The following is a 14,110-nucleotide window of genomic DNA, read 5'->3' on the forward strand; positions in this document are numbered from 1 at the left end:
TGCGGGAGAGGAGGCGGACGTGGCGACCATTGCCTCGGTCTCGGGTGCCGCTGATCGCGGGAGAGGAGAAACGTGCGGAAATTAGGGCTCCGCCCGAGCGGCTCTCGGTCGAAGCAGAGGAAAGTCGCGCATGGGTTAGGTGAATAGAGATTAGGTTATATACATATTATATAAGTATGAAAATATTTAATTTTTAAAGTAAAAATTTGATTTGCACATTTTAATTCGTGTGAAATCATTGCAAATTCGATGTTCAAGTAAAAATTTGATTTGCACATTTTAATTCGTGTGAAATCATTGCAAATTGGATGTTCCTTTTAGGTAATTTTGATGTTCCGGACGCATTGACGCGATCCATTTTGCCGCCGGAAGTCGTTCTGACGAATTCATCGATTTGCGTGCTAATTTTCTTGTGTCGAAAGTATGGCAATATGGGTGTCCTTTCCTACCAAAATTGGTATCCCGGACGCGTTGGCGCAGTCCATTTTGTCGTCGGAGGTCATCCGGAGATGTTCACATTTTCACCCGTCCCTTGGGCTTAATTGAAGTCCGATTTCGTGCAATTCTGTGAACTTTGTGCTTTTGATGTGTGTATGTGACGAAAAAGAGTCGTGACGATGTCTTCCTAAGGCTTGAAGTCCTATTTGGAACATTTCCCTTGAATCTTCGCAAAATAGCCCAAAACCGCTCGTTCATAAGACGATGGTCTTGTGCCAAAGATGCCAGACATCAAAGGAAAATAGGAATTGACTAGAATTTTCTAAAAAGGTGAGTCTCAATTCTAGTTTTCTAAGACGGTCAATAAGAACTCCTAGAACTAGATCCTAGGCTCTAAGGAGGAGAAGAGAAGACCTCACAAAAATGAGGTCAACAAATATTTGTGGAAAGAGATATTACTTTATTTGATGTTACTGAAGTTTGGCTGGGCACAACCCATAATGGATATTACAACAAATTGTCATGGAACACATGCCCTTATATTGTACCCACTGTAAGATGTTTGACTGTAAGATGTTTGGGGTAAGATGTTTGGGCATATCCTTGATAAATGCTACAAGCTCCATCCTAATTTGAAATCTAAGGTTCAAGTGAATAAAAATGGGTCTGACCCCACTCCTCTGGACATTTTAGTTCCACCTGGGGAGGATACTACCACAAACAATGGGTGTCTGTTGCCCCTGTGGACCCCCCAATGACACTACTGTTACTGTTACTGCGAGTGATGTGATGTTGACACCTTCAAACCCCATTAAAACCAATACTGATGGAATATTACCTACAAAGGATAGTGTCCAGATTGATAACCAGGAGAACCTCGCAGCTCTCTTTTTTCAGAAAGTATCCGGTGTAGAGACAACTCATACTTCACAAATACTAGAACCTATTGTGGTTACTACGCTTGGTAATCCTTCTGCTTTAGCTCTACCACCTCATCAGACTGATTTTTCGGATGAGGAATGACAGGTTTACACGTCCAAGAGGAAGAAGAAAAATGAAAATCTACTTGAGCTCAGGAGTCTTATGGATGATACTTCTGTTACTTCAGGTAATGGTACACACTTTACCAATCTGTTAGCTGGATCCCTTCCGAAAACGCACCTTACCAATCTGTTAGCTGAATCCCTTCCGAGAACTAGAGCCAGAGGCAGGACTAGATTGGGATGACCCTCACTTTTTCAGCTCCCTGGTGGTTTTGAGTTTTTTTTTATTTTTATATGTACCCCTTTATAACTTTTTTGTGTTGTACCGTGTGGTTTGGGTGCCTATTTTTAGGCCCACCCATACAACCTATATATATATAATTTGTGTCGCCTATCGTGACTCTTTGGTTGGAAGAGTTTGTAAGGCCTATGGGGTCACGAGTTCGATCTCGTTTATGTGCGGGATGAAATTCTTAGGTTCATGAGTTTTGTTGGGAGACTTGTATAATAGGCTCTAGCCAATCTTTTTTTTTTAAATATGTATATATATAATTTAATTATTTTGAGTCAAAACGAGCCGAACACGAACGAATAAATCTTTGTTTGTGTTCGGTTCATCTTCTTAGTGGATGAATCGAACACGAGCTGCTTAACGAGCCAAACATGAGCTGTTCGCAAACAAGAAGCCGTTTTGACAGCTCTAATAAAGACTCAACACTATTTTTTTTTAATGTCTAGCTGGTTTAAAAATTGCCTTCTGTCTAGAGGTTACAATTTTTATTATCAATGAAGCTTGACAATCTCGCCCATGCACTTAGGAATTTTGGAGGATTGCACTTAGCATTAGATCTCTTCTCTCAGTGTAGGTAAATTTCCTTTGGTTTTTTAGGAAAACACATGCCCGATCTCCTACTCTAATATCTTTTCTTTTGGTAGATTACTATAGCCCCCTTACATGATGGATGTCAAGTAGTCTTGCCTTCTTGTTGGTTAGACATCATTTTATAAGATAGTTGCCTCACTATTATACCCTGCAGTGGGGCCTTGCATGTTGGCTACCACTTGAGTTGATCTCTCTCTTGTGATTGGTAAATATTAGGACCCTTTATACTATGTACATGAACATGAACGAACATTTTTAATCAAAAGTATTGCTTAAGTATTGTATTCAAAATATAATTAATCATATGGGTTTCCACCTATGAAAATGTGGATTCCTCATAATCAAAATAAATCTTATTATACATCATTTCTTCTGTAAGGGATATCCTTGGTACATGTTCATTATAACTATTTTTTTCTTTCAAGTACATAGATTGGAAAATTTCTTATTTTTCAAAGTAGTACAGTCCTCTCCTTAAGAAGTACTCCAAAACCATATTTATTTACCAATCATCTTTTATTGATTCTCATAAAAGGCCTACAACCACTTTTAACTTCTGGGTTACTAAGATCCAACATCTCTCTCTTGTCCCATGAGGTGCTGTCCCTTTCCACAATACTCTAACCACTGCTTTAAGCTGCCTTCTACTATGAGGCAGTCTAATGTGAACCAGATTTGAGTTTGATCACTAATTCTGCTTCTTTTTTTAGTTACTGTTTTTGAAAACCTACGAAACCATTTTTGGCAGGGATTGGCTGTTTTTAGTTGAGCATTATGTTATATGTATTAGGTCCACCTTAAGCCTAGTAAAAGGAGCTGGTAAGATTGATTGATGTGTATTGTAGTTGCGGGGAGCAAAAAGTAATTGAATTAGTCTTAAAGCTGTTTAAGAAACAGGAGATATGTCGGCTAAGAAATTTTCATGGACCAACTCTTTCTTTCCAAGAAGGAAAGGGCTTTATTTCTCGGGACTTTTCGTTATTAATACTCAATCTGCATGATTTTGAACTGAAATTGAGTTCGAGTCATTGTTTCGAAATCACATTTAATTTCTGTAATTCAAAAATAAACTTAACCGAAAGTTCCAAAATTAAACTTAATCAAAAGTGCTTTCTATTCCTGATGGTGACATGTAACATGAGGCAGTTACTATGTACTGGAATGTCTGTGAAGCTATGCGTAAAATATTTCTTCTTATTTCTGCATCAATTTGTAGGATTTTTCTTGTAACGAATTGCAAGGACAAGTCTTACATTTGAATTTATTGCTTTGTTTCTTTTGCAGTTAAACTCTGCATACATTTCTAGGAAAGTGGTGCCACCTAATTGCACAATGTAATTGCATTTCTTTACATGTTTTTAGTTAAGAAAGTATGATTTCTTAATTTGAATGTCAGAGGAAATCCTTCTTAATTTTTTTCAACAGTTCAGAATATTGATGAGTATTATTTTTTTGAGGCATATACTTCTACTTATCTCTACAAATAGAAGCTAAACGAACTCAACGTTCTTAAGTGCAGTCAGCATCTTACGCTGCCTAATATGTAAAAGTTTGCAAAGAAGTTTCAACACTGACATGTTTATTAGTATATTTCAGAAGAGACTTGGCATTTTTAGATGTAGTAGGTTCTGCATACTCGGATGACCGAGATCTGTAGTAGAAAGCATCATGAACAAAAATGATTTAAGCACCTATTTTTATGTAGTGTAAATGTATGATTTTATTTGGTGAATTTTCCTATATATTTTGTATTTAGAACATCCTGTGGTCACTGCATAGAAGATCACCTCTTTTTTCCCTTTTTGCATTAGCATTGGTAATTGGTTAGCTATTCATTTTTACTTGTTTTGAGTTTGTTTCACTATGATTATCAGGAACAAGGGGTTAATATGGGAATCAAGAATTGACCAAAATTCCTGCAATTGGGATCGAAGTTTAAGTTATTCAGTGGCTCAAAATAAAAAACTCATGAATAACAACCCCAATAAGTTGCTTAATACAAATTTAAAAAAAAAAATCCAAAGAAAACTAGTTTCCGCCCAAATGAAATAGGTGTTAGGCTATAAAAGTTTGACAAAACAGTACCCGGAAAAAGATCTGATCAGATATTGGCTATATTACATCCAGAGGCATTATTTTGACTGAATTAATGATTTTGAGCAGCACTCGTTCCCCCTACGGCCATCAATAATATTGTGTGCATTTTTATGAAATGTTTTGGAATCTAATTTCTTAAGCCGTTTCTTTAGAGTTTTGCTCTAGATGATTCTCTTAGTACTTACGGATATTCTGAGAAGCACTGCATGGCGGATTCTGTTGTGCCAGGTAAAAGTCTGTTTGCTTCACTAATTAGTACTCTATTTGATCTTCAGGTTTGTAGGTATTGTCAACAACAACCAGAAAAATCAACATGTTCTGTTTGTGGAACTTCTGAAAACCTGTGGATATGTGTCATCTGTGGTTCTGTTGGCTGTGGAAGGTAAAATATTGTGGATGGAATATAAAAATCTTGTGGATGGATTATAAACTATTTGCTTGAGCCCAAAGGCTGTCATTGATTGAACTAGTTATACAATAACTTCGCCATCCTTTCCCTCTAGAATAGTAAACTCCAAGGTTGATTAAACTGTCTTCATCTCTCTATAACCATAGAATGTACAATGAGAGAATTGAAAGCGCATCTAGGGAACATAGGTGGCATATTTCCAAGTTCACACTCCTGTCTGTAAACATATTGTCTTTTCCCTCTAGACAAAGCTTAAAAAATGAGTTGAAGAAAAGCTTGTATTGCTTAAAACATAGCCTTCGAGTCAAAAAATGCTTTTATGGCTTAAATGCAGCCTATCAAAAATGTGTCTATTATCTTTTGTTTTTTGTATAGATACGAGGATGGACATGCAATCCGACATTGGAAAGAGACACAACATTGCTTCTCGCTTGAACTGGAAACTCAAAGAGTATGGGATTATGTTGGGGACAATTATGTCCACCGCCTAATTCAGTCAAAAACTGATGGAAAGCTGGTTGAGCTGAACCTTCATGGTGCACATGCTGATGACAACTGTGGAAGTTGTAATTGTGGGGATTCAGGAATTGATGAGGCCCTTTTCAACAGTAAATTTGAAACTGTAAATTTGATTAGTTCAATTTCTTTATTTATTTGATTTTACATTTTCCTGGGCTGCTTTAGACTATAGTGATATGTAAAATCCTGCTCTCTCTTACAGATTGTGATGGAATACAATGATCTTCTGGCATCACAGCTTGAAAATCAAAGGAAAGTATGTACTTTTCTTTCAAAAAGATGTGAAGTGATGTGCTGAACATCATTGATTTACTATTTTATTTTACTTCTAATATCAACTTATTTTTTTTTCCTTGTGCTAGTAGCTTAGTAACCAGCACGGAGATATCCACTATTCATGGGTTATTAATGTTCTCAACTTTGAAATTTACCCTTTAATTTCTATTGCAGTATTTTGAATCACTGCTTCAAGAAGCAAAGGAAGAAAATGAGAGAGAAATTTCTAAAGCAATTCAGAAGGCAGTAAATTTTAGGCTGCAAAAGCTTTACACCAAGTTAAATAAGGCCATCGAAGGAAAAAAATTTCTCGAGGATGTAAGCTTCAGAATCAACCTGTCAAAAATCTCTTATTATTATGTAATTATGCTTCAATAGAATATATGACTTTAAGGGATAGTCAGCCACAAGTTGGTGGTGAAAATTAGTCTAAATTTGGACGGATAGAGGTGGCACACAGCATTTCAATATTTTTTTAGTAAAATTTAGATAATTGTTAACTAAATTTAAACTTAATTTAGGTTTAATATTTTGAATATGGATTTTAAATGGGATGGATAGAAAATTGAACTCAATGAATGGTAGAATTAATATACATGTTTACAGTGAACTTTGACTTTATTTGGTAATGTTGTGCTGTTGCTGTTTTGTGTTTAGCAAAATAAAAGCTATCATTACTATCACTTATAAATGTATCTGTAAGGTACATGTGCAACCTAAAACATTCTATGGAGCGTCTTCTATGCAAATCTAATCAAGCTTTTGAAAAGAAAGAAACAAAAAGAAAAAAAGCGAAAGTGGAAAGAGAACATGTTAGTGATAATGAGGAATGTTATAAACTATTCTCTGTTAGCGATGGTGGAATTATAGTTATGTATAAAGAACTGAAGTTTGAAATGTTAAATTGAAAGTGATAATATGGTTGTTAACAAGTTAATTAATATTGGAGAGATTATAAATATAGGTAATACTTATGCTCTTAAAGTGTATTAGTGGATGTTTGAAGTATCTATTTTTCTAAATGATTATTGGGCTATTATGTATTCCGAGTAAAGGACTTTCATTTGTGGCTGGTTGAAATGAGAGGTGAACATCAAAGGATTTTTTGTTAAATGACACGAATTAGAAATGAGAAGTTTGATCAAACCTAATATGGGACAAAATGGCTACGTCTGATGAGAAGATTTATTTCTTAGCAAGAGATCTTTTGCCAGTAGGGACAATAGGTGGAGTAAGGTATAAGAAATTATTGAAGGTAATAAATGTAATTTTATGCAATGTGAGAAGTGTTTTTGAAGCATTTAGATGTAAAGATGCTGGAAGACTTTAAAAGAGGTGATGATTAGTAAATTTAGTGCAATAATCTGTGATGAATTATATGCTAGGTTGGGCAGTGTGAACAGAGAAATGAGATTTATATAGGTGCTAATTCGAAAGAAATGGGTTTTAGAGGTTTTCATTAAATTTGGTGTATTAAGAGTAAAAGATAATAGGATTTTTTTAGAGATTAATTTTAAAATTGATGAAATTTTTTACTAAATTATTGAATTTTCTATCAAGTGAAATTTGATTCCGATCAGTATGGTAAGAAAATACTTTTATGAGATGAATTCTGTTAAAATATGTATGGAGTAATGTCTAGAGTTGTTGTAGTTGCATAGTGACTAAAAACTTTCTAATCATTCTATGATTTCTTCTAGGTCCACCTTTTTAGGTTTATAGTTATGCTAGTGCGTATATTTGGTATTCGTAGTCAACTTTTGTGTATGATATTATACACGACATTATATTGATAGATGAGGTTTTCTTCAAAGTGAAAAAAACCTTTGAGATAATGAGCTTAGGGTGCCTAGAATAAAAATTACGTACATTGTCTAGTATTTTTTTGCTTGTGGGTTGATATTGTTCAATCAATGATGTGGATGATCATTTAATAGCTTGGTACGATAGATGCAAATATTTTATTACAAAATATTAGGAATATAAAGCAGGGTACATATTTTTTTAAAACAATATTAAGAATATAAAGGTTTGTTTTAAGTTGAGAATTATGTGATTTAAAAAATTAGGAAGTCCTAAAGATAAATTTAATAGAATATCACTAAGGCCAATCACGGTGTTGGAAATAGAATCATAACTAATTTATACAAAACCCATAATATTTAAGTTTCCCTATTCTAAAACTAGGGAATACAAGAGTGACTATCTAATATGGTACGAATTAGAATCAAGGAAGTTTGAATTTTTAGAAATATACTTAGGTGTTTTGAATATGTGCAAAAAGAGCATATGATGTACTAATAATGTTGGATGGACCAATAATAACTTGTGCAAGCTAAAATAAGCACCACACACAATAACTAATATAAGTGACTTTAAGAGGATTCCCAAAGCCAACAATAAACAGTTGGATAAGACGATGTGAGATATAGTGCTTGGTTATTTAATTGCTTTACTTTGGATGTGACATGGCGTTGAATGACTTGGATGTAATGTCTTTTTTGCAGATTAATGAGAATCTTTTGAAAAATCAAGAAACATGGAAGGCAAAAATTCAGCATATTGAGGAAAGGTACTTAAATCACTTCAATCTCCATGTAAAGCCAAATCAGTTTAGAACACCAGAAAGTGCGATTAATATAGGATATTCTTGAACTCTCTTGTAAAACATGATGATTATAGTGTTATGTTCCTTATAATGCATGTGTCACTTTAATGCGGTTTTTGTTTTGCTTGCTAAATTAAATTTTTTATTTTCCTTGCTCTCATCTTTTAATTTCCATAGATATTTTTTTTGTGTGGTGTTTGTTAAACGGCTGACCATGTTGAACATATTCTTCTCATTATATATCTATCTATATATATACACCTTTTAGCCATATTCCAAGTTCCCAACTATGGGGATTCCCAATCTCTCTACCTATATAGATACATACATGTCGGAGCACTCGTACACCTGATAATTTGAATTGTCTACAATCAAACTTTGAGGACTACATCTTGTTTGAAATTATTTTGAAAATTTTTATGAGCTAAGAGTCAGACTTTGAGACGGTTTAAAATGGCCTTTGTCAATAGAAATCAATTCAAACTTGGACAAATTTTATTCATCAACTAATATCGGCACCCGTAAAATTTAGGAATTAGCATAACAGCTTGAATGATTAAACATGTAGGTAGATTTTACACAGACTAGCGTATTGATCGGAAATTTCTAAGGCATTAACTTCCATCCCCACTGGCATTGTCACGACTCAGCCCGAGACTTGGAGTTAACCAAGACAGGAATGGATAGTTGGACGGAGAGATAAGCTCTGGTCTACTCGGCCCTGATCGATATTATCTTGTCGGCACAGTAGATATGTGACGTAACCATCAAAATTATATGGGGTGGTAGAAAACTCTACGTGTGCGGGTACACTAGCGTCTCTTTACTGTACCATTAGAGGGTGAACTCCTCTGAACATGCACATATAAGCATTCATCTATAAGTTATTTTATTATTCATAGTATACATTATATTGAGACATAATTATGAATCTACTGACATGCATACTTGCTCTTACTCTGCTGCGCACTTATCATTCTGCATCTCTTATATCATTCATATCTCAATCTTATGTATATCTCTTACTTATATCATGCATATCGTTTTTATTGTGTTTATCATGTGCATTTTTTAAATGTCGACCATCTGATGATGCGATCAGCAAAGTAGATGTTTTAGATTCGACTTATGTTAAGAGAGGCAGAGGTAGTCCTAGGAAGACTTGGGCATATTGTATAAAAAAATGATATTAACTTAATAGAATTAAATGAAAATATAACACTAAATAGAATGCAATGAAGAAATAGGATTCATGTAGTCGACCCCATGTAGTGGGATAAAGGTTTTGTCATTGTTGTTGTTTGTTGTTGTATCATGCATATCTTTTTTATCATGTCTATCTTGCACATCATGTATATCATACATATCATTCATCTCATACTTATCTTTCATGCATATTTAGCATTTCTAAAGAAATATGAACAATCTAACTAAACTATAGCATATATATAGTCAAACATATATTTTGAAATAAAAGAAGATTATTGAAATTTAAAAAATGTAAATACTCACCTCGGTTGTTACGCAAAAATTTTAATCTTCGATAGCTAGCTAGAGGTTGCGGTGAATTTTACGTTAAGCTTAATAAATTATAAAACATAATATTAAACTTTAAGATTTAAGTGATTTCCGTAAATTGACCTATTCTTCTTAAATTAACATATGATTATGTTACCTGAAATTTATAGAGCTATTCTACGACAATCTTTTATACTCGTCTCGAATTTGTCGTCTCAGGTAAACTTGGAATCTATAAATATCTTAGAATTTATAACTTTTCGGTTCATAAAGTGATTTAACCCAAAAAGTAATTTTCTTACCTCAAATAGGCTTCTCGGCTCAAGTCTGCCTTTTTGAGGCTGCCAAATATTCTTCCCTCTTTTTCCTATTTTCTCAATCTTCTCTTCCCTTCGCTGATATCGTCAAATCCTGGCGAAAGCTTGTAAACTGCTTACAACACTTCGACGCCTTTGACGACTATCGAAAACGAACAATACAAGAAAAACAAGGCAGGGCAAGAGAAAGGAAATGAACTTCTCAAATATTGTTAAAATCAGTTTCATACCTTAAGATTTCACCCCCGGAGTCAAAATCGCGAGTTGTGACTCTCCAGCTTGCCGCTCGCCTCTTTCTATTCGTTGCTGCTACGGTGGCCCGAGCATAAGCCTTGCGGGAACTCGCAGGATCCTGCCTACCAAGTGAAAATGAGAAAGGGAGGGAGGGACATTCGACGGAACCAGATGCGGGAAGAGGGAAATCGGGAGGGAAGAAATTTTGAAGTCTCTGGATGGACCCCTCGACGCATTAATCAAATGATAAGTTGGTTGGGTACAGTAACCGAAACTAGGGAAGGGTTAATTAAGATTCAATTAATTTAATTAAATTTATAACTTGTGATTTTTATATCTTTCAATCTATTTATAATTTATATATAGTGTTTTATATTGAATTGATCGATTTGATGCATAAAATTTTATAAAATTAACTTTGTTGAAGTTTGAGGTGTGCTAAAATTGAGGTACATTTAGGTTGCAAAAAATTTCTATCTGATTTCTCAAAATGGGTTATTACAGGCATGGCACGGTATCAATAGCAGACACATCCACAAATTGATTGCATTTTAATGCTTCACAAAGAAATAGTGTTGCATAGCTGCTGTAGATGTGGGGAACTGTAGTGGAACACGCACTGTTTTTTTTTTTCTCATTTGCTAGTGAAAGACTTCCCTAGCAAGATATTTATTTTCTGCTATTTAATCTAGCGGTGAAAAAAATGCTCTTGTGGGTGTGTGTGTGTGTGTGTGTGTGTGTGTGTGTGTGTATATATATATATATATATAATCATACATGGATATCTTGATTAGTGAAGTAAAAGTATACAATGCTGGAATTAGAAAGATATTCATAGAAGCATGCAGTTTCGGCGCCATGTGCTATTATTTCTTTTATTTTTCATAACTTACCAATAAATTGACTTTCAGGGAGAAAGCAGGTGTTAGACTGAAGGACGAGAAGATACGAAATTTGGAGGAACAGGTAATCCGGCCTAAATCTTCCCATCCTAAAACCAAACTTATATGCATTCTCTTAACCGAATTTCTTTGCTCCGTGACTAAATTAAAGCTAATGTAAATCGAACAAAATGCATGTAATATTATTTATTTTCATTTGTAGCTTTATCTCTTTTATTGCCAACTTTTCTTTCAGAAAAAAAAACATAGCGGTATCTAGCTTCATGGCATTGAAAAAAATGCTAGTTTGGAAGTAAAATAATAAAACATGGGATACAACTTAAGATGCCGTATATTCTACTAAATTTTAGAGAGATTTCGGTTATATTTCACATAAAAATTCAAGCTCACCACTCTGCACATGGATCCTTCTATATCTCTCCTTGCTACCTGTATTTTTTTATCCTCATGTTGGTTGATTAAATAAAGTTAATAGTTGCAAATATATTATGGAATTGGAGACTAACAGTCGCACTGTATGGCTATGTTTATATGATATAAGACTGGTTTAGAACCTGTAGATGTTGCAAAATAACAGAGGATGCAAATTTTTAGATGTCTTATTTTCTCCTCATCTGGAGATATTCATGAATTATGTGAGCATAGAAATCCTTCTATATCTGTCTTTACTACCTATATTATTTGATCCTTAGGTTGGTTGATAAAATATAGTTAATAGTTGCAAATATATGTTCGAATTGGAGACTAACAGTCTAACACTGTATGGCAATGCAACATAGAGACATTTTTATGATATAAGATTTTGTTGGATGTATTAGTCTCTTTGGCAGTGTTTAAAACCCGTTGATGTTGCAAAACAACAGAAGGCGCAATTTGTTAGATTTCTTATTTTCTCCTCATCTGGAGATATTTAAGGAAAATGTGGACATATAAATATGCATCTTCCTCCGTCTCTCTAACCCAACCGTTCCTTTTTACTCTCAATTAGGAAAATCAGTGGAATCTGTATTGTTTCTGAATGGCATTGGATGTTAGTCTTCTAATTTTTTGATGAATGAAGAGAGAAACTTGTTCCTTTTATGGGGCAATTGCATACAGGCCACTTGAAACTTGTTGTTTGCAAATCAACCATCCTTTTTCATCCATTTTTGAAATTCTCACTTAAGTATCAAAATTCACGGTAAAACTCCAACCCAAATTTTCATTTTTATTAAATTTTCGATATTTTGATCGTGACACTTGTAAATACATCGGTTCAGTAGTTCAAAAAAATCATCAAAGTGGTTGATTTGTAAATATCAATGTTTCAGGTGGTCTTAATGTAATTATCCCTTCTTTTTTTATGCCTAGATACACATAAATATCTACTTGTTGTGCGCTCACTGATGAAATTGATGTCCTTCAAATGAATTCCCCACTCTTGATACCCATTCCTTTCTCTCTCCATTCCTAGAAATATTTCTGAGAAAAAAAGTTGAAAAGTATAGAAAATTGTGAGAAAAAGACATCCAAGTTTGTTTGGTGATGGAATAAAAAATTGAAGTTAACAAGTATATTCTGTTAGAACATGGAGTGCCACAATATATTTGATTGTTCTCCCGCCAAAATCTGCTTATGGATAGTGCTTAAAAGATTTTGATGAGTTTCACCTCCCTTCGGATGCCAAAAGTTTTTGGATGTTATCAAATTTAGTTTGAATCAATTCAGTACCAAACTATACGAAGTGCAGCAGAAAGCATGAATGAATGGAGTTTGTGGAGTAAATCATTGGTTAACTTAATGATAAGTATAATGATGATGATCAACCAATAAAATTGCCTTTGAAGTACTCACTTTTTCTTCATCAAATATCTTCATATGCAGCATAAATGATCACATGAGATTCATTAGTTTTTGCGGGAGAATAACATTCATATATAATATGCTTTAATTTTAAAAATATAAACAATTATTCAAGTCATTCACTTTAACATCATCACAATTTCACGCAATATCTCTGTAGGACTCTTTGTTGCCTGATTCAATAGCTTCTCATTTCTTTGGCAGCTTCAACATTTAATAAGTTCCATTGAAGCTCAAAATGCAGCGGATGATCATCTCCCTCCCTCTGCCTCAAATGATGTCACAGATGCAAAACTAACTCTACCCTCTTCAAAAGAAATGAGTACCTGTTCTGCGAATGGTCGCCGTAGGAGAAACTAAGCCATAATGCTTTGTCACAAACCAGCATCCTGCCACTTTCGGTGCTCTGTTAGCTGATGAACTTGGAAATCTCCTTAACAGTCGACTCCAATCCAGATTTCAATGCTCCAGCAACAGGACTTGGTTTATGGAAGCCAGTTTCTTAGTTGACGATACGCATGTTTCATTTGTTGCCAATATATTAATAGGGGTTGGAAGCTGAAATCAATGTTGTGACACAAGGATGGAAATTAAGTTTATTATTTTGATGTGTATGTAAGGTTTTCCTGTCCTCCTAGCTTTTTGCCATCCATAGTTTATTATTTTGATGTGTATGTAAGGTTTTCCTGACCTCCTAGCTTTTTGTCATCCATGTAACAACACACTATTATGTGGCTAACAACTTGAACTAAATTATAATATTGTAGTTTTTTATCTTGTTGATTGGATACCAAATAAAGTGAAATAAAAGGTTTGTATGAGGCAGTGTTGGAAGGACAAAACTGAAAAAAAGGATTTCTGAAGAAGGGTTTGTATTTTTTTTTTTTTAAATATAGTACATGTAACCGTACAACCGCAGTTATTAATTTGCTTGGATTTTTTATTGTGAGCTCACGAGGGTTGTTATTATTTTAATACATGGTGGCAGTAATGGACCGAGTAGCCTCCTCGCTGGGTCCGTTTTTTATTTTATTTATTAAATTCGAAATAGGTGTTTCATTTCTTTTGATATAATTTTTTTTAT

General features: G+C 34.2%; 1 protein-coding gene across 1 annotated transcript in view; it reads left to right on the top strand.

The window, feature by feature from the left end:
• The window catches only part of LOC110026767 (BRCA1-associated protein), a 41,099-nt gene extending 27,435 nt beyond the window's left edge, over positions 1-13,664 (top strand). Inside the window, exons 6-12 of the mRNA XM_020727877.1 lie at positions 4,677-4,783; positions 5,186-5,432; positions 5,532-5,585; positions 5,780-5,923; positions 8,113-8,177; positions 11,194-11,248; positions 13,231-13,664. Of these exons, the coding sequence (XP_020583536.1) occupies positions 4,677-4,783; positions 5,186-5,432; positions 5,532-5,585; positions 5,780-5,923; positions 8,113-8,177; positions 11,194-11,248; positions 13,231-13,386 (828 nt within the window). The 3' untranslated portion in view covers positions 13,387-13,664. The remainder of the gene's footprint in view (positions 1-4,676; positions 4,784-5,185; positions 5,433-5,531; positions 5,586-5,779; positions 5,924-8,112; positions 8,178-11,193; positions 11,249-13,230) is intronic.
• The last annotated feature ends 446 nt before the right edge of the window (positions 13,665-14,110 follow it).

This window comes from Phalaenopsis equestris, unplaced genomic scaffold (genome assembly GCF_001263595.1).
Source record: "Phalaenopsis equestris unplaced genomic scaffold, ASM126359v1 Scaffold000400, whole genome shotgun sequence".
NCBI classification, from domain to species: Eukaryota; Viridiplantae; Streptophyta; class Magnoliopsida; order Asparagales; family Orchidaceae; genus Phalaenopsis; species Phalaenopsis equestris.